The 20812-nt window shown below is 43.6% G+C and overlaps 1 protein-coding gene across 2 annotated transcripts in view; it reads left to right on the top strand.

Annotated features, from left to right (window-relative positions):
- Msh2 (mutS homolog 2) overlaps positions 1–20812 on the top strand; it is a 75470-nt gene that overhangs the window by 18812 nt on the left and 35846 nt on the right. For both annotated transcript variants that reach the window (XM_036171109.1, XM_036171108.1), the window contains exons 7-8: positions 3616–3815; positions 13803–13912. In XM_036171109.1, coding sequence (XP_036027002.1) covers positions 3616–3815; positions 13803–13912 — 310 coding nt within the window. The remainder of the gene's footprint in view (positions 1–3615; positions 3816–13802; positions 13913–20812) is intronic.

Raw genomic sequence — 20812 nt, 5'->3', positions numbered from 1 at the left:
TACAAAGTGTGAGCCAGTGTGTCAGTATAGGTTCTTATGTGACTATGTAGAGAGTAAGCTATGCCAGGACCAAAGGAATCATTCTTTCCTCAATTAATTTATGTCCCTTGTTATGTTTATGTTTCTATTATGTTTTTGTTTCTTAGTATCTTTGCTTGGCTCCCCCATTTCTAATTAATTTTTTTGTGAGTGTGTGCGTGCGTTGTGTAGATCAGAGGACAATTTGCAAGAGTCGCTTCTCTCTCTCTTTTTTAAATTTCCTGATCGAACCCAGGGCCTTGTGCTTGCTAGGCAAGCGCTCTACCACTGAGCTAAACCCCCAACCCCCAGTAGGTCTTTACCACGTCGGTCCCAGGGATTGAACTCAGGTCATCGTGCTGAGCAGCAAGTGCCCCTACCTGAGCCATCTTGCTGATCCTATTTTGCTGAAATTTAAAAGACATAATAGCTTTATATGGAAAATAATATTTGTTAAGAAAAGCTATGACTGCTTTTCATCTTTGGCTACTGTTTTTTTGTGTTTTTTTTTGAGACAGGGTTTCTCTGTTTCGAGTGCTAGGATTAAAGGTATGTGCCACCACCCAGCACCTTTGGCTATTCTTAAACATTCATTTTTATTATCTGTGGATTAAAAGTAATGTGGGTTGCAGTCTGATTGTTCTTCGCTTTATATCTAGAATCCACTTATGAGTGAGTACATACCATACCATGTTTGTCCTGAGTCTGGGTTACCTCACTCAGGATGATATTTTCTAGTTCCATCCATTTGTCTGCAAATTTCATGCTGTCATTGTTTTTCTCTGCTGAGTAGTACTCCATTGTGTATATGAACCACATTTTCTTAATCCATTCTTTAGTTGATGGGCATCTAGGTTGTTTCCAGGTTCTGGCTATTATGAATAGTGCTGCTGTGAACATAGTTGAGCATGTATCTTTGTGGTATGATTGAGCATTCCTTGGGTATATGCCCAAGAGTGGTATGGCTGGGTCTTGAGGTAGATCGATCCCCACAGGCTTGAATTCTTGTGTGGTCATATAGGCAGGTAAAGAGTTTCCTTAGGCTGTGATTGTCAGGCTTCCAGGGTCAAATGGAGGGGTGATAAGAATCACATAGAGGGGCAGTAATTATTAATTATCATTTGCAACCCAAAAGGAAAGTGACTAATGAATTAACTAAAGGCTAAATTTAGGTAATAGCTAAGAAGAGGGATCTTATGTGTTCAACTATAGTCTTAAACATGATTGGTAGAAAATGTTAATCTATAAGTTGTTAGGTCAATGGGAGAAAATAAAAGTGACTACTTTTTTCCTGTAACTCCTATCTGTCCAAACTATCTGCAGTTTTTTTGCAGGGCGGGGGGAAAGTGTGCTCAGTCGTTAGGCAACCTGTGTACAGCTAGATGCCTCTGGTGATAGTTAAAGGGAGATCTGGAACTAGAGGTAAGGTTTGGGAAAGGAGGAAGTTAAGCTTAATTGGCACATCCTCCAGGCCTTCGCAAACAGGTAGCCTGGACGCTTAAGTCTGTTCTTAGAGAGTACAGAGGTATCTCTGATAACATACTTTCCTCCATCTGGGGATGGACCTGGCCGGATGCTGCCAATGATGATAATTACAGGGAGGCTTGAACTGGGGTTCTGGCTGAGCATAGCTGTCAGTGAAGAAGGTTATCTAAATATTCCTAGAAGTGGTTAGGTAAGGAGTTAAAGGTCTATAAAGTTAGTAAGGCTGTAAGAAAGGAGGGTCCGAGCTAAATTGTGCAAAGCTATTACTTAAGGTCCACCTGACCTAGACATTGTCTCCTTGTGGTTTTTACCTTAAATTAGGAGACTTTCATATGGACTGTTATTACTGCTAGTCCTTGAAAGTGGCTAAGGGGAGCCGGGAGAGGTGGTGGCACATGCCTGTAATCCCAGCACTTGGGAGGCAGAGGCAGGCAGGTGGATCTCTGTGAGTTTGAGGCCAGCCTGGTCTCCAAAGCAAGTTCCAAGAAAGGCGCAAAGCTACACGGAGAAACCCTGTCTCGAAAAACAAAAAAAGAAAAAGAAAAAGAAAAAAAGAAAATGGCTAAGGGAGATATCTGACTCCAGAAGAAGCCTTTCCTGAGGCTGTTCTCCAAATCCCTGGAATGTGGATGTCCAGAGAGTGATCAGTCCACACTTTAGCCCTCCTTAGGGAAAAATCAATTGGGAAAACTATGAAGGCACACATGATTTTCATAACAGAAGACAGCTGATATATAACAAGCCAAGTAACACCAAAAGCTCTGTGGAATTTGGCTTCCTCTGGAGGAAATCCCTGATCCCTGCAAGTACTGACTTTGCCATAACCAGCTGAGTTGCAGCACTCCAAGGTGGTTGTTTCCAAGTCTGGTGACCGAGTTCATTTGAGGGACCCACATGGTAGAGGGGAAAACTGAGTCTTCAACTTTGCCTGTGACCTCCATGTGTGTGTTGTCCATGTATAAGCACACGCACACAGAGAGATAAATGTAATAATTAAAAAAAAATACCAGATAGTTTATGATTAATTTCCAAAGAGTCCTGTTGGAATTTTAGGGATTAAATGACCCTAAAAATTTATCATGTGTTCCAGTTAAATTGTGATTTATTTAATATAATACTATCTAATTTTGTACAGCTGAGAGATTGAATTTAAAATGACTGATAGGTATACTCTGTTAATGCCAGTAGTAGCTTTGATATATCTAAAATTGTGGTTTTCAAAGTGGCATTGTCAAGGAAACAGAAGGCTTTCTCTTTTTTAAATGACATCTGTTATCTAGAAATGTAAACTGACACTGTAATTACTTCTGAAGTGGTTTACTGAATAGGCTTGTGAAACTAGCAATTCATTAGGCTTTTCAGGGTATCTGGGCCAGGCTGAAGAACATGCAGATTGCTGTGTGCTAGTGTGTTGGTTTTTGCTTTGAGGCAGCATGTCATTCAGCCTAGGCTGGCCACAAACTCACTTTGTTAGGAAGGGATAGCCTTAACTCCTTCCTGACCCTGCCTCACCTCCCAGGGGCGACATTGTGAGGTAGCTTACAGTCGTTCCCCCCCAGCCCCTCCCCCCGAGGGGGGGGTGTTTCTCTGTGTATAGCAGGCTGGCTTTGAACTCACAGAGACCCTCCTGCCTCTGCCTTCCCAATGCTGGGATTAAAGGCGTGCGCTACCACCACCCGGCCTTGCTTCTTCATTCTTTTTTAAAATTGTATTTAAAATTCAGTTTACATACCAACCACAGATCCCCCCTCATCCCTCCTCCCACTCCCTGCCTTCCTACACCCCCCTTCATTCCCTGCTTCTTTATTTTTTAAAGTCACTTCTTTTCTTTTCTCCAGCTAACCTCAGTGAGACCATATGTAGTGTAATTCCAGTACTGAAGGGATTGTGCCAGCCAAGAGGGTGATTTAAAATTTCTTTTCACCCAACCCTGTATCAAAAAAAAAAAGTAAAACCAAAAAAAGTTTTTTTTTATTTTCGTGTGTGTGTGTGTGTGTGTGACTTCTGGGAAGTCAGAGGACAACTTGGGGGCGTCAGTTCCCTTACCGTGTGGATCTCATCATTTACTCTATTTTTGTTTGTTTGTTTGTTTGTTTGTTGTTTTGTTTTCAGATTAGATTTAGTGGAAGCTTTTGTAGAAGATTCAGAACTGAGGCAGACTTTACAGGAGGATTTGCTTCGTCGCTTTCCAGATCTTAACCGACTTGCCAAGAAGTTTCAGAGACAAGCAGCGAACTTACAGGACTGTTACCGGCTGTATCAGGGTGTGAACCAGCTCCCCAGCGTCATACAGGCTCTGAAGAAATACCAAGGTGATGACAACCTGACTTTACTTCACTCTGGCTTGTTTACTTTCCCCTCAGCCCTGTTTAACTTCCCTCTTACATGCTGGGCAGATGTGCTGGTTTTTATGGAGGGGTAGGTCTAGTACTTCTGATGATGAGTTTCTGATAGGTTTGTACTGAGCAGTACTTTATGGCAGAAGCCAGAAGTCTTGAGATAACTTGGAATGTTTTCTACTTAGCATTGTATGTGTTTGTGTATTGCACTACTGGGTATTAGATGCATGGCTTTTGCTCTTTAGAAATGGATGTTCACCAAGGTTGGTGGTTCAGTCCCATATCCCAGCTACTAGGCGGTTTCGGCATGAGAATAAATAGCAAATACAAAGCCTACCTAGGTTACAGAGTAAGTTCAAAACCAGCCTGGGCATCTTAGTGGGATTCCCTGCAGCTATAAATAAATAGTCCAAGCACTCAGGAAGAAGAGGCAGGCAGATCTCTGTAAGTTTGAGACAAGCTTGGTCTACATAGCAAGTTCAGGCCAGTCAGGGCTATGCAGTGAGACCGTGTCTCATAAAAACCAACCATCTAAATAAACAAAAAGAAGAAAGCCAGGCATGGTGGTATAAGCCTTTAGATCCAGCACTGAAGGATAGAGGTAGGTGAATCTCTTGAGTTTGAAGCTAACCTGGGCTAGCTACATAAGAAGACCCTGTCTCCAAGAAAAAAGGAAGTAAAAAATAGCCTTGTATGTGGTTCAGTGGTCAAGCACTTGCCTAGCACACACAGTCTCTAGTACTTGGACCTAGATAAAGAGCAATGTTAGTGTTCCTGGCTTTATTATTTGTTAATGGTTTAGTCATTCAGAGTACCAGGCAGTTCAACAGTCTCATTGCTAAAGACTCATAGGACAGTATGTGCAGTTGTATAGTTGGTTACAGGGACCTTTTCCTTATAGTCCAGCAGGATTATGAAATGTCAGGATGTGCATCGCGGTCTCTGGAGCCCCAGAACACAAGGTGGAGCCCTACCGGGACTCTGAAATGTTTTCTGGGGACAGAGGAGTATTGGTAGAGTGCTCACCTAGTGTGCACAAAACCTTGGGTTCAGTCCTCAGCAGTGCAGAAAGCTGGGGGTGGAGGCACTCCCGGAAGTAAGCCTCAAATTTCAGCACTCAGGAGGTGGATGCAGGAAGACCAGAAAATCAAGGTCATTTCAGCTACTGAGTTTGAGCTAGCCTGGGCTAGAGTTCTTGTCTCAAAACCAAACCAAACAAGCACTTGTTTGCTGTCAGGGAGCATTTTCCTGTTTGATTACTAGCCTCTACTGAAGAACTCTGAGGAGACCTTACTGCCACAGTGTGCAAGTCACCCGTCCCAGTAAACACTGAGAAGCGCAACAGTGACTTTGAGTAGTCTACCATTGTGTATGCTTATGTTTGTGTGTTTGTTGTGGTTATATCTTAACAAAAGGAATGGACAAATTTGGCTCTTCCAGAGACCTCCTGTATTGCTAGTTCCTCCTGATGCTAGGTGGGAGGACTAACTTGGGTTTGAGACCTGTTGTTGAATATTTTTGCTCATTTGGGGAGCCAGCCACTCAGCTCCCAGTAAATCACACAGAGGCTTATTCTTACTTATAAATATCTGGCCTTAGCTTGGCTTGTTGCTAGCCAGCTTTGCTTAGCTTATCCTGTCTAGCTTTTGCCTTTTTGTTTCTGTATACCTTTCATTATTTCTTACTCCATGGCTTGCTGTGTAGCTGGGTGGCTGGCCCTTGATGTCCTCCGCTCCTTATTCTCTGGTTTCTTCTTCCCTTTCCCAGATTTCTTCTTCCATATCTTCTCTCTGCCTGCCAGCCCCACCTATCCTTCTCCTGCCTTGATATTGGCCGTTCAGCTCTTTTTTAGACCATCAGGTGTTTTAGACAGGCACAGTAACACAGCTTCACAGAGTTAAACAAATGCAACATAAACAAAAGTAACACACCTTACAATAATATTCCCCAACAGAGACCAAAATCCTATCTCAATAGCAAGCCAGCAGGCCAGCTTAAGGCTTGGAGGAATTAACTCATGCATATCCATGACAGGACAGAGGGTCTTGTTACTCTCACAGTTGATGTCAAAATGAAGTTCCTAGCTAGGTGTGGTAGTGTAGGCTTGTTAGCCAGTCCCTGAGAAGTAGAAGCAGGAAGACCAGGCATTTGGTGTGGTCCTGCATAACTAGGCCCTGGACTAGGCACAGACCACACCCAAATACAGAGAGATCCTTTAGTAAGCAAGGCAAGAAGAGACAAGATGGCTGAATCTGAATCCAGCAAATAGCTTTGCAAGTGTTAATTTTAAGAGGGGAAAAGTCGGGGGTGGGGAGATGTCTGTTAGAATGAACTGAGATGGCTTGGTAAGTTCTGACGGGGTATTTTAATTAGGGTAGCCAAAGGGGGATTTTTGATTGGTGGACCTAGATGTTTTGATAGTGGGACCTTAGTGATCTGCCTTAGGAATTAGTCAGGCATAAGAAAGTGGCCAAATAAGGGGATAGACCTTGGTGACTAGCTTTGGGGATATAATCTGAGGGTTTGGGGGCGGGGGGCACACGGACCTGTTTGCCACTCCCAGACCTGCTAGATCCCTTCAATGAGTTTAAGATCAACGTAGACCAGACCACACAACACCCTGTCTCAAAAAACAAAAGTTACTAACATAAACAAAGTCCATATAGCTGACTGATAGAATATTAATTAGTGAGGGAAGTCAACTGGCCTGACAAATGTGTATACATGTGCATTGTGTGGTTCATGGAAGTAAACGCAGTGTATGCACCTACTTGTGCATACATGTACATACATACATACATACATGTTAGGTATCTTTGTTCTCTGTGTTCCTGCCTTGGGGCAGTTTCTCACTGAATCAGATACTTGCCCTTCTAATTGGGTTGACTGGCCAGCGAAGTGAGCTCTTGGGACCTGCTGCTGCTACCCGTCAGTGAGGTCATAGGTAGGCGCAGCCATGCCTCACTCGCTCTTTATCTGGGTGCTAGGGATTCGAACTTAGTTCTGATTCTTCTAGAACAAGTGCTCTTATCTGTAGCTTTTAACTTTAAGTGAATGTAAGTTTCTACAGCACAATTCTAGTTTTGTTTTGGGTTTGGGGGGGGGGGGGTTGAGACAGGGTTTCTCTGTGTAGCTTTGCGCCTTTCCTGGAACTCACTCTGTAGCCCAGGCTGGCCTCGAACTCACAGAGACCCACCTGCCTCTGCCTCCCGAGTGCTGGGATTACAGGCGTGCACCACTGCCGGGCTCCGGTTTTTACAGTGTTGTTAAGTATCTGACATGGCAAGCGTTTCAAGTTTCAACCAAACATCAACAGCTCTTAGAATTCTTAAAGCATGCCCTTAGGGGCTCGCTGGTCCACAGACTTGTGTGGCTGACTCCGTTTGAGTCCCATTATCACCAAGTAGATCTTTTAGCATTATGGGGAAATTTGGTTTTTTTAACTGACAATATTTTATTTGGTGTTATCTGGGCATGAGTACAGAAGTAGCAGATCAACTTTGGCTAGCTTGTTCTCTTCCATCATCTGGGTCCCAAGACTTGAACTGAGGTAGTCATGCTTGGCAGCAAGTCCCCTTACCCACCAAGCCATTTGTTGGCCTGAGGCACCTTTTTTCATCTGTGTTATAAAAGGTAATTCAGGGCTAGGGAGATGGCTCACCAGGTGCCTCACTTGGCACACAGGCCTGGGAACTGAGGTTGGGCTCTCCAGCACCCATGTAAAGGTCTGATGGCAGTGCTTCTAATTCCAGATGGTGATTGGAGATCCTTGAAGTGCCAAGCTGGCCAGTAAGACTAGTTACATCAGCGAGCTCTGGGTTTGATTAAGAGACCTTCCCTCCAAAGACTCATGTGGAAGAATAGTCAGGGAAGCTTCCTGACATCAGCCTTCCGCCCTCACATGCACGTGCAATTACACAGATCTGAGCATGCACGCACACACCACACACAAACACATGAACAGGAGAAAAAGGGGGGAAAAGTTAATTAAATGCTTATGGTCTTTGAAAGAAAATAGCCCCCCAAGGGAGTGGCACTTTGAGAGGTGTTGGAGTAGGTGTGGCCTTGTTGAACATTATCTCCCTGTGGAGGTGGGCTTTGAGGTCTCGTATGCTCAAGCCGTGCCAAGAGAATCAGACCACTTCTGTTGCCTGCAAGTCAAGATGTAGGACACTTAACTACTTCTCTAGCACGCCATGTCTGCCTGCACGCCACCATGTCGCGCCATGATGATAATGAACGAAAACTCTGAAAATGTGAGCTATATCAATGAAATGTTTTCCTTTATAAGAGTTGCTGTGGTCGTGGTGTCTCTTCACAGCAGTAATAACCTTTTCACAGTACCTTTTATAGGAATAATTCCTGGGCTGGAGAGGTGGCTCAGTGGTTAAGAGCACTGACTACTCTTCCAGAGGACCCAGGTTCAATTCCCAGCACCCATATGGCAGCTCACAACTCTCTGTAACTCCAGTTCCAGGGGACCCCAGACATACATGCAGGCAAAACACCAATGCACATAAAATAAATAAATTAATTATAAAAGAAAATTCCTACTCTGGGCTGGTGAGATAGCTGAGTGGTAAATGCTCACCACCAAGCCTGGTGATTTGAGTAAAACCGTCAGAACTCATGTGTGAGAAGAACTGAGTCCTGCAAGTGTCCTCTGGTCTTCACAGACATGGGCCGTCACACATACACAGAATAGACAAAGGAAAATGGGCTTTTTCTTTCAGTTCACACTCAGAATCAGGGCTCCTCATTAGTTGTGAACTCTTGTTAGGTCCACTAAAGTTAACTTAAAATAGTTCTTGGGATGTTTCAGTATCTATACTCTGTGATTATACATTTCTCCTCTTTTTTCCATTGTGTAAATGAGTAGCATTTGCTTTGTATTACTGTGTTACATCATTTTGTCTAGTCTGTGTCTCTTTTTGGTACCAGTCTGTGTCTTCCTCTTTCTGTTTGAGTTTCTAAAAGCCTGTGCTTCCTCTCGTCTCCTGTCCACCCATTTGCCCCCATCCTTGATCACAGGACCAAGCCGACATTTGCTCAGTTAGCTCTTTGCTGCTAAATCCAGCAAATGGATGCAGCCTGAGCTGGTAGAGTATGCTGAGCTCTTGCTCTGTTGTGGTCTTCATTTCCTTGTTCACAGTTCCAAAACAGACCCATTTGTAATAAAATAAAGAAAGTATAATGTTTTTTAGAGCAAACTCATGACTTAAAAATATATTATTTCTAGAAATTACATATGACTTGTTGTCTTGTGATTCTTTTTTTTCTGGTTTTGATTAATTCTAGGTTTACTGTTAGTTCAGAAAAACACTGAAAGTGAGGTGTATTCACAGACAGCAGGGGGCAGCAACTGTATGGAAAGAAATTCACAGTTAATTCTCTGTAAGCAGTAGGCTCTTGCTGGTTCATCTGGAGGCTCTCACAGGGTAATGCAGCTGCCCAGCACCCTTGACAAAAGAGCATCTCTCCTGGGGAAGGTGACTGCATAGGCTCAGCTGGGATCCCAGGGAGTGGAAGGGAAGGGAGACAGGGTTTCTCTGTGTAGCTTTGGAGCCCGTCCTCTGTAGACCAGGCTGACCTCGAACTCACAGAGATCCACCTGGCTCTGCCTCCTGAGTGCTGGGATTAAAGGTGTGCGCCACCACATACCTGTCTTAGTCAGTGTACTATTGCTGTGAAGAGATACTGTGACCACAGCAACTCTTATAAAGGAGAACATTTGATTGGGGTGCCTACCTTATAGTTCAGAGGATTAGTCCATTATCATCATTGTGGGGAGCATACAAAACAGACATGGTGCTGGCTACATCTTGATCAGAAGGCAGCAGGAAGTCAGCTGACTCAGTGGGCAATATTTTGAGCATGAGAAACCTCAAAGCCTGCCCCCACAGTGACACACTTCCTCCAACAAAGCCACACCTCTTAGTAGTGCCACCCTAAGAGCTTATTGGGGCCAATTACATTCTAACTACCACAGTACCTGTCCAACCAGACCAACCCTGGCTGTTAGCAGGGTGATCCGCTAAAGCTAGATCACCCTCACATCCAGAAATGGGCATTTGAAAAGATAAAATTGGCCTTTATTTCTCTCTCAGAAATACTAGGGTGCAATCTAAAATAACAATATTCTGCATTTGAACGAATTTCCAACAGACTAAAACAACTCATCAGGTATACAGATTATTTCATGCCCTATTTATCCTCTATTTTTTTGTTTTAGATATTATTACAATTACTATTTAAGAAGGCATTATTTTGTGTTTGTGTTTTTCTTGTCTGTCTGTACATGTACTGTGTTTGTGACTGCTGCCCACTGAGGTCAGAAGTAGGTGTCAGATCCCCTGGAACTGGAGTCACAGACAGGTGTCACCCTCCATGTGGGTGCTGGGGATTGGACCCTGACCCTCTGGAAGAGCATCCAGTGCTCTTCTTACCCATGGACCCATCTCTCTAGCCCCTGCCGTTGGAATCTGATGGAGAATGCATTGAATCTTTAGGTTGTTTAATGTAGCCATTTTCACAGTCCTCTGCTGGTCTGTGAGCACTGGGGTCTCCAGGTTCTCTCTCCAGCCCTGACACTTCACACTGTAATCTTCACAGTCCTCTGCTGGTCTGTGAGCACTGGGGTCCCCAGGTTCTCCCCAGCCCTGACACTTCACACTGTAATCTTCACAGTCCTCTGCTGGTCTGTGAGCACTGGGGTCCCTAGGTTCTCTCTCCAACCCTGACACACTGTAATTCATTTAAGAAGCTTACACTTCCCCTCGTGATGTTTGATTTGGTAAATGTGAGTGTTGAAGTTACTGACCAGTGATTGCTTCATGTTTCTTTATAAGACCATCCTCCTAACAGGTGACCGTCAACTGTCTGCTCTGTGCTTCCACTGTTCCACAAGACTGACAGTGACAGCTGTGGATGGGAGGGTGGAAGAGATAATAAGGAAATAAATAAGCAAGAATTTCAAAGACATAGTAAACTATAATAAAACTGCAGCCCAGGGAAATGCTAGATGCAGTCAAAGAAGGCCACTTTATGAAATTGCTAATCAGGGCTGGAGAGACAGCTCATCACTTAAGCGCACTGGCTGCTCTTCCAGAGTACCCAGGTTTGATTCCCAGCACCTACATGGTGGCTCATAGTCATCTGTAAATCCAGGTCCAGGGGCTTTGATGCCCTCTTCTGACCTCCCTGGGTACCAAGCATGTAAGTGGTGCACAGACATCATGCAGGTAGAACATCCATATACTTAAAGTTTTAAAATTTGAAGAAAGAAAGAAATTGTTATTGTTGAATATAGTGATTGGCTGACAGCTGTAATCCCAAAACTTGATAAGCTGAGGCAGGAGGAAGGGGTTGCTGTAAATTTAGAGAAGTCTGGGCTACAGAGTGAGGCCCCGTCTCAAAACCCAAACAAGCCAGGGGAAGGGAAAATAGAAGAGATTACTCTCCAGCATCGGACTTGAATGATCAAACAGCCAGATTGTGGGATGTGAGAGGCCGGGGGCCTACTGCATCAGCCAGTGAAGCATTTCAGGCCAGCAGGGGTTAGATGTGTTCAAGGGCAGCTAAGCAAGGTGGTTAGTACAGTGCTAGGAAAGAACCGAAGATGGTATAAGGTTGAGGCCTGTCGTTTGTTTGTTTTTAGACAGGGTTTCTCTGTGCAACAGTTTGGGCTGTCCTGGAACTCACTCTGTAGACCAGAGATCCTCCTGCCTCTGCCTCCCAGGAGATGAGACTATAGTTGTGGGCTGCTGCCGCTATTACCACCACCGCCTGGCTAAAAACCAGGTTCTGTTTTTTTTTTTTTTTTTTTATGTATATGGGTGTTTTGCCTACATGTGTGTCTGAGCCTGCAGACCAGAAGAGGACATCAGACCCCTGCAATTGGAGTTATGATTGTTATGAGTTGGCATGTGGGTGCTGGGAATAGAGCATCCAGTGCTCTTAACCTCTGAGCCATTTCTCCTGCCCAGTATCTAGTGTTCATAACTTTGTTTTTGTTTTGTGCCATTGTCCCTTTTGGCTTCTAATAAAACCTATCCTCAGAATAATGTTTTTAAGCACACTAAATAAAACAGGTACAAAAGAAACTAATCCTGTTAAAGTATAATTATGAAGGTACAAACCCTCGATATAGAGCCATGAACTTCTAATTAGTGTGTTTAAATTTATTATTTAGTGTGTGTGTGTGTGTGTGTGTGTGTGTGTGTGTGTGTCCCTTTGGAAGCCACAAGAAGACATTGGATGTCCTGGCGCTGGAGTGAATGTGTTGTTTGCTGCCTAGTGTGGGTCCTTGGAACTAAACTCCAGTCCTCTGTGGGAATAGCACACAGTCTTAACTGCCTCTCCATCTCTCTGGCGTCTTAATTAATGCTTTTAAGAAGATTCTAAGAGGCGAGAGGGATGACTAAAGTTCTTTTGTTTTTTTTCTGAGACAGGGTTTCTCTGTAACAGCCCTGGCTGTTGTGGAACTCACTTTGTAGACCAGGATGGTCTCCAGCTCACAGAGATCTCCCTGCCTCTGCCTCCTGAGTGCTGGGATTAAAGGCCACCATACCCAGTGTCGCGGGGTATTTGCTTTTAATGGAGTCTAGTTTTGACAAACTATAAATCTGCACTGAGGGTCAGAATTGGGGCTTTTTATAAAACATTGCGGGTGGTTTGTCCCTCAGCTACATGGAAAGGAGAGGGACATTGAACTACACCTCTGGGATCGTCATTGCTAAGCTCCTTCTTGGTGGTAGTGGGTTTAGTTTTTTTGAGACAGGCTCTCATTGTATCGTCTTGGCTTTCCTCAAAACTTGCCGTTCTCCTGCCTCAATCTCCAAAGTGCTGGAATTACAGAGTCACATTGCTGTATCCCATTGAAAACATTGATGAAGACAGGGAAAGATCATTCTGTAGTTCAGCATCACTGTTTTGATTGGCTGCCGTTTACCCTTTTACCGCAGTTTCTAAGCCAAGTGGAGACAAAGAGCCAGGCACTGTAACACCACAGACATTATGTAGGCAAAGTGTTGTTTACAGTCTGTCTAAATGTTTCACACATACGTACTGTTTCCTCAATGTGTTAGAGGCTGCTGTGATTAATAATGAAACATGACTCCATGATAGCTTTTCATCATTCTCATTCAGGAGCTATTGAAATTGGAATAAAATTTGGTGTGCCAGGGATCACTTGCAGAATTCCTAATAAGAATTTATTGGTGATGAGGAAAGAACAAAATCCTTGTGTCCCAAGTAGCAATTAGTGGTAATGTCTAGTAATGGTTGGGTGCAGAGCACTGCCTAGGTGCTGTGTCTGCTCCCGTCCCTGTTTTTGGGCTGGGCGTCATTGTTCTGACAAGGAAAAGGGGCTGTGGACTCATGTTGCAGAGGAGAAAGCCGGAGAGCAAAAAGCTTAGGGGCTGGCGACCAGTTCTAACTCTGCGTTCTTTGCAGTTTACTGTTGATCCTGTTCCCTTCCTCACATAATTCCCCAGTGTGACTCTTAAGTAGCCAAGTTCCGTTTAAATACTTGACTTCATATAGCCTCTGTTGATTGGAATACTGTTGTTAATGGAAATTAGAAATGGAAATTAGAGGTCTGTTTTAATAGCTTTGACTTTGTCTTAGTAGATCTGTAAGAAACAATGTTCATTTACTCATAATTAATGTTTCTGCATCGCTTATGAAAGATGACAGACATTAGGGGAGGCAGCGTATTAGTAGGAACATTGGGTGCTACCACAGTATTTCCCTGTTTGTAGAATAAATTCTGTGTTAATTTTGCCTTAAAACATAAAAGTAGAATTAAGTTTGGAGACCTGCACAGTCATTATTTTAGCTTGGTTATGAGCTGTTGTCTTAATTTTCTTTGCTCTGTTTTAGGAGGACAGCAGGCATTGTTGGCAGTTTTTGTGACTCCCTATGAGCTGTTGTTTTTATTTTATTTTTGCTCTGTTGTAGGAAGACACCAGGCATTGTTGACGGCCGTTTTTGTGACTCCTCTTATTGATCTTCGTTCTGATTTTTCAAAATTTCAAGAAATGATAGAAACAACTTTGGATATGGATCAGGTATGCAATTTACATTTAATCCCCACAGCAAAATAGTTTTGGAAAGGAAAGAATAACCAGAAACAAAACTAAAAAAGCATGAGTTAGTTTTGGTGCTTATGTGTGGCAACTTTGCAGCTAGTCGATGTAAATTTAAGTGACAGACAAGGAAGAAATGGATTCGATGGGCAGTACTGGGGATCAAACCCAGGGCCTTAAAGTGGTGGGCGAATGAGGCATCCCTGTGCTCTATCCAGCCCAGCCCTTGTAAGACAGTAATCATTTGAGTGAGGATAAAGCCGGCAGCCGCATTGATTGTTGAGTGTGAGTGGACGGTGTACATCCTGGAGCTTGGTATCCTCCTGCCTCAGTTCCTAGTGTTAAGAGTGCCAGGGTTACAAGAGTGAGCCACTGTCCCAACTTGAAAGACAGTAGTGTCATAAATGATTCTGAATGTTCAATGAGTTATATTTTAATTCCAAGCAGAAGGAATTTTAGTTACTGGGAAAGTTGGTCATGGTTGCTCATGTAATCTCAGCTCTCAGGAGACTGTCGAAACGGTTGTATGGGTTCAGGCTCAGTGTGGCCTATAATGTAAGATGTCTCAAAAAATGGGAGGAGTAAGGGTAAATGAAAACGTTTCTGGTTTTCCTGTAGAGAAGCTGTTTTAGGGGATGAGGTTAATTTGTGCATAAAGTAGGCATAAGTGGTTTTTTTTTTTTTTTTTAAGATTTATTTTTATTTATTTATTTTATATATTTTTTATTGTTTTGGTTTTTCCAGACTGGGTTTCTCTGTGTAGCTTTGCACCTTTTCTGGATCTCGCTCTGTAGACCAGGCTGGCCTCGAACTCACAGAGATCCGCCTGCCTCTGCCTCCCAAGTGCTGGGAATCAAAGGCATGCGCCACCACCGCCCGGCTATTTTTATTTTATGTGTATATATGTTTGCCAGCGTGTATGTGTACCCTGTGCGTGTATTTGGTACCCATAGAAACCAGAAGAGGTCATCAGATTGCCTGGAACTAGATAGAGTTGGGATTTTACTATGTCCCTCTAAGGCTTACCTCCCAGCTTGAAAGTTTTTTAAACTTAAAAATAAAAACCTAAGCTAGGGCTGGAGAGATGGCTCAGTGGTTAAGAGCACTGACTGCTCTTCCTGAGGTCCTGAGTTCAATTCCCAGCAACCACATGGTGGCTCACAACCATCTGTAATGAGATCTGGTGCTCTCTTCTGGCCTGCATACAGAATACTGCATACATAATAAATAAATCTTTAAAAAAAAAAAAACTAAGCTAAATTTCTGATTAAATGACTGTGGGGCCCACATAGGTTTCTAGTGAGATCTGAGCTTGCTTTACACAGTAGGGCTGTGTTAGGGGATGGCTTGACCATGTGCATGGTCACCAGGTGCCTGGGATAGTCTGCACTTGGTTGTACTGGGGGGAGGTCTTTTGCTCCACCCCTTGGCCTTCCTTTAAAAGTCCTTTAGTAGAGACAGAAGGGGCTGGTGGGTTTTGAGTCAGGCCCTCCCGAGGCTCCCTGTGTTTCCGTCTGTCTCTCTTCTCTATATTTCTATCTAAATCTCTTATCCCTTGCTCTTCAAGAGTCATGGGGTAAATTAATAAATGTGGGAGCTGGTCTTCCACGAATGACCGTGCAGGAAATATGTACTCAAACTATTGGTTTCAAGGTAACGATTTGGTTGGCTAAATTGTTAGCCTTTGGCTCTTAGTACCTGTTGATTTATTTGAGGTTATTTATTTGATTGTATTAGATTATGTATATATTTGTGTTTGTGTGTGTGTATGCATGTGTGACAATATATTCTAGAAACAATAAAATAGAAATTATAGTATAAAAAGGCTAAGATTTTAATTAGAATTGCTAAAACCAGTGAGACCCTCTGGAAGACCTAGTTTCTTGAACTCTGATTTTAATTTAATCAAAGCTAGTTTCATTTTTGACCTTAAAATACCAGTAGCAGTTGAGCCAACATCCCGAGCCCTGCCATCTGCCGCAGTGAGACCATTTGAAGTATTGAGTGCAGTGCGAGGAATAGACACGGTGATTGGCCTGAGCTAAGCGGGGTTGGTGGAGGAATCGACACGGTGATTGGCCTGAGCTAAGCGGGGTGGTTATAGGTCAGCTTCCTCCATGAGGGGGAGAGACACTTGTGTGAGCACCACAGGGTGGGGAAGGACTGCTGTGTCCAGTAGCAGGTACTCCCGTCGCTGTAACTGCAGGCTCTCATGGTTTGTGTGTGATACTGTCTTGAAAAGTCACACTCCTAAGTTAAACCTGTACTTCCTCGGGAGCTTACCTAGTGTCCACCTTCTTCCTTTCAAACCCGACTCTAACCTTATCCCAGGTTACAAGGCAGATTCAAGCTTTCCCTGTCATCACAGATATTTGTAATGAATTTAGGCATTTAAATTATGTTTTAAGAACCACTTTGAGAAATTCTCTGGGGACTCTTGGATTGTTTCATTTCTAATCTTTGAAAGCCTCACAGCTTTCCAGCTGTGCTCTTAGGAGTTCATGTGATGAAGTTTCCATCATTTACACAATGTACTGTGCCTCCACCCTCAAGCTTGTACGTGTTTCTGTGGCTGCTTTCCATAAATCCTCTTTTTTTTCTCTACTTTTGAAGTAAATGTAGATCAAAATCATCCTAAGCCAAGATTCCAAGAAGGCATTGATTTTCACAAAACTAGACACCTTTCCTTTATTGGTGTTTTAGTGAATTGTATTAATTTTTTAAGATTTTTTTTTTTTTTGACAGTTTCATCCCTGTATACAATTTATCTTGAACATAACCCAACCCAAATCTTCCCACTTTCCCCGGGTCTCCTGTCATGTCTTCTTCCTTTTTTTCACTACTGTACTGTCTAGTTTTTCCTGCTTGCATGCTCATGAGTGTGGCACCGTCCCCTGGAGCATGGGCAACCTACCAGTGGCCACAGGAGAAGACAGATGACTCTCCTTCCTTCCCTAGTAGCTGTGATTGCCAGTAGTGCCTCATCTGTCAGGGAGCTTCCTGTGCCCCTTGCATCCTGCTGGAATGTTTCCTGGCTTGACCTTGTTTAGCTAACCATACCTGCTGTGAGCTCACAAGAACAATGGCTGTGCTGAGTCCAGAAAGCATTTCTAGCACTCCTCCCATCCTCTGGCTCTTACATTCTCTCCAGCCATTCTCCCATAATGTTCCCCGAGTTACCCCTACCCTGGATGTAAGTGAGAGCCAATTAGAAAGTAAAATTTAGCCAGGCGTTGGTGGCACACGTCTGTAATCCGAGCACTCAGGAGGCAGAGGCAGGTGGATCTCTGTGAGTTTGGGTTCCAGGAAAGGCGCAAAGCTACACAGAAAAACCCTGTCTCGAAAGACCAAACCAAAAAAAAAAAAAAGAAAAAAAAAGAAAGAAAGAAAGAAAGTAAAACTTAATGCAACTGTGCCGGCCGGTTTGATGTTAACTTGACATAAGCTGTAGTCATCTGGGAGGAGGGGACCTTGATTGAGAAAATGTCTCTAAGATCAGGTTGTAGGCCAGCCTGTAGAGCATTTTCTTAATTAGTGACTGATGGGGGAGGGCCCCGCCTCTTGTGGGTGATACCAACCCTGTCTGGGTTCTATAAGAAATCAGGCTGAGGAAGCCACGAGGAGCAAGCCAGTAAGCAGCACTCTTCCATGGCCTCTGCATCAGCTCCTGCCTCCAGGGAGCTATGGACTATGATGTGGAAGTGTAAGCTGAATAAACCCTTTCCTCTCCAAGTTGCTTTGGTCATGATGTTTCATCACAGCAATAGAAAACCCAACTAGGACACTGCTGTTGCACCAGTGGGCAATTCTTGTCTGTAGATGGGAAATGTAGTAGTATGCAGTGTTCACTAATGGTGAAATACATTGATGACTTTTCTCTCAAAGTGGCCTGCATACCACATTCTGGTACTATCTATGAAAGCTAGCCAGTAGGAAGGAAGTTTCTAGGTCACTTCCTGCTACTTGTCGAGGTTGATCCTGTGGTAGTGCACCACCAGCACTTCTGGTGTTTCTCACCTGGCTGAACTTGTTGGTTTTATTCTTATTTTTTCATTATTATACTTTAAAGTTCATTATTTATTGTGTGTGTATGTGCATGTGTGGAGTGGAGACTAGAGGACAATTGGAGGGAGTCAGTTTTCATGTGTGTCCTGCAGCTCAGACTCAGGGAGTCAGGCTTGACAACAAGCACCTTTTCTTGTTGAAGATATGTTCGCTAATTAAATGTTCCTGCTTCCCTCAATGTGGAGGCCCACAAAGGTTTCCTAGTGAGATATGAGCTTGCTTTACCCACCAGAGCTGTGCTGTGGATGATTGATTGATAAATAAAACAATGATTGGCCAGTAGCCAAGCAGGAAGTATAGGCGGGACTAACAGAGAGGAGGAGACTTGAGAGAACAGGAAGACAGAGGGAGATACTGCCAGTTGCTGCCATGACAAGGAAGATGCAAGGTACCGGTAAGTCACGAGCCATGTGGCAAAGTATAGATGAATAGAAATGGGTTAATTTAAGATAGAAGAACAGTTAACAAAAAGCCTGAGCTATTAGGCCAAACAGTTTAAATAATATAAGCGTCTGTGTGTTTATTTTATAAGTGGGCTGTCAGACCCAGGGCTTGGCGGGACCTGGGGAGAAAACTCTTTAGCTACAGAGCTGCATTAGAGAATTGCTTGACCATGTGCATGGTTACTAGGTGTTTGGAAGGGTCTGCACTTGGATGTGAGGTATGCTTTGATCTGGCAAGGGGAGGCCTTTTGCCTTGGTCCTTGGCATTCCTTTAAAAAGCCCTTTAGAAGAGACCGAGGGGCTGGTGGATAGGATCCAGGCCCTCTTGAGCTGTCCTGTGTCCTTCTGTCCTTCTACCTAAATCTCTTATTCCTCCCTCAAGAGTACCCTAGGAAAAGAGGTGGGGGTGGGTCCCCACAAATGGAGACTAGGAACTTTGGGAAAGGAGTGTCAGGGTATGTCGCATATATGAGGAGGCATGCCGATAAGGAATTGAAAAGGCAATGGTATTCTGTTCTCGGGAGTGAAAGTGGCCGAAAGATGCCCAAGTGAAGCTGCAGCGAATCTCTCTCTCTCAGTTTCTTTCTTTCTCTCTCTCTTAACTTCTATCTATAAAAATTAAGGAAAAATATAAAGTAGAATATAGGAATATAATGTAGGAAAAAATTTAGAGTAAGGTAGAATATAGAAATATTGGGTTAGGAATATAGTTTAAGAAAAAATGTAGCCGGGCGGCGGCGGCACACGCCTTTTATCCCAGTGCTCGGAGGCTGGGGCAGGCGGATCTCTGTGAGTTCAAGGCCAGCCTGGGCTACAGAGTGAGTTCCAGGAAAGGCGCTAAGCTACCTATGGAAGCTTTCACCTGGAGACAGCTTAGAATCAAGCCCTGAGAGGTAGGGAGTTTTCCTTAAGGTGGATGTGGATGAAACAAAACTCTCCACTCTGCTGGCAAACGCCATTATAACACCGTACCATCAAAGTTAGTTTCCATTTGGCCATGAAGCCAAGGAGAACCGAGGTCTTAGGAAAATCTTAGCAATCTCGCTAAAAAACTAAAAGCTTTTCAGGGATTTTTTTTTCTCCTCAGATTTTTTTTCTCTTTCTGTAAGGACAAAATAATAGATTCACCTGAAAATAACATCAGTATGAGAAAATCACTTGTAATTACTCGAGAAAAAACAAAAAACCTCTTGGAATATGGCAAATCCTCTCTGCTAGTCCTGTCTCTCCTTCCAGACAGTATTAGATAAACAGCAGCCAGAACCCCCTGTGGCTAGAGCCTAACCATATTCACTCAGGAGAGTGCAGGTGGAGAGTGGAGCAGGGCAGCTTCCTCCCTGAAGTGTGCAGCTTCAGCAGAGGCATTGTGGGACCTGGGGAGGGGCTGCTGGCATGGAGGAAGCAGTGAAGCTGAGTCTTGGCTGTAGCATCAGGAACTCTGTATCTAGAGGAGGAGATAAGCCAAGCCAGGACAAGACAAAGATCTGTCTGGGAGGGAATCTTTCTCTAAAGGCTGAAAGGACTTTTATTTCAACTACTTTCATTTTCTTTCACTGACCAGAAAGGCAGAGGAACAAGCCCCGAGGGCTTCTAGCCTTTGGCACCAAAGTGCCTGTCCAAATGCACGAGGGCAGACTGGCGGCCGGTTGTGGCCCACGCCAGGAAAAGTGTCAGGTGAAGGAAATACATTATTAATGCCAGCTCAGGGAAAACAGGAACCTGTAGTGAAAAAAGCTTGTTTGATCCTGGTTTTCAGTATGAAAACAAACTGTGGCATACCCAAAAGGCAGCATGGGAAACGTAGTCCATAATGTTGTTCATAACCACAGGATGATATAGAGACAGCCAGTATGGGAAATGTAGTTTTTCAGCTCAAAATGCAGTTTCTTTTCCAAATGATGTTAGAAAGCTTAGCCTTACCCCCCCACCCCCAAGAAGTAGGTGAACAACTTGCTAAGGATATAATTAAAATGTTAATCTTTTAGAAAACAAAGGAAAAAACTGTCCTTACTCTAGGTAATTGCTTCGAGTGTGAAAGGATAAAAGAGGGAAATACTGACATCATTAAAAAGCTCATGGTAACCTTAAAGCAGCTTTAAGAAATTAAGAAGGGGAGTTTTACTCTCAGTCAAGCTTAGATGAGTTAAGCTCTGACTTTAAACTCTCAAGAAAACTTTCAGAATGATATCAAAGATGACTGTAAACTTTGGGTACTTTCTGTCTTGTTAATAGTTCAGTTAAGAAATCTTTTCTAGATGTTTGCTAAAGTTTGTAAAGTAGTCCTATAGAGTTTGCTTTTGCATATTAGTTAGTTTTGTTAAGAAATTCTTGGGGCTGGAGAGATGGCTCAGAGGTTAAGAGTGCTGCTTGTTCT

The sequence above is a fragment of the Onychomys torridus genome, chromosome 21, assembly GCF_903995425.1.
Source record: "Onychomys torridus chromosome 21, mOncTor1.1, whole genome shotgun sequence".
Classification (NCBI taxonomy): Eukaryota; Metazoa; Chordata; class Mammalia; order Rodentia; family Cricetidae; genus Onychomys; species Onychomys torridus.
This window is presented reverse-complemented; position numbering and strand designations above follow the sequence as displayed.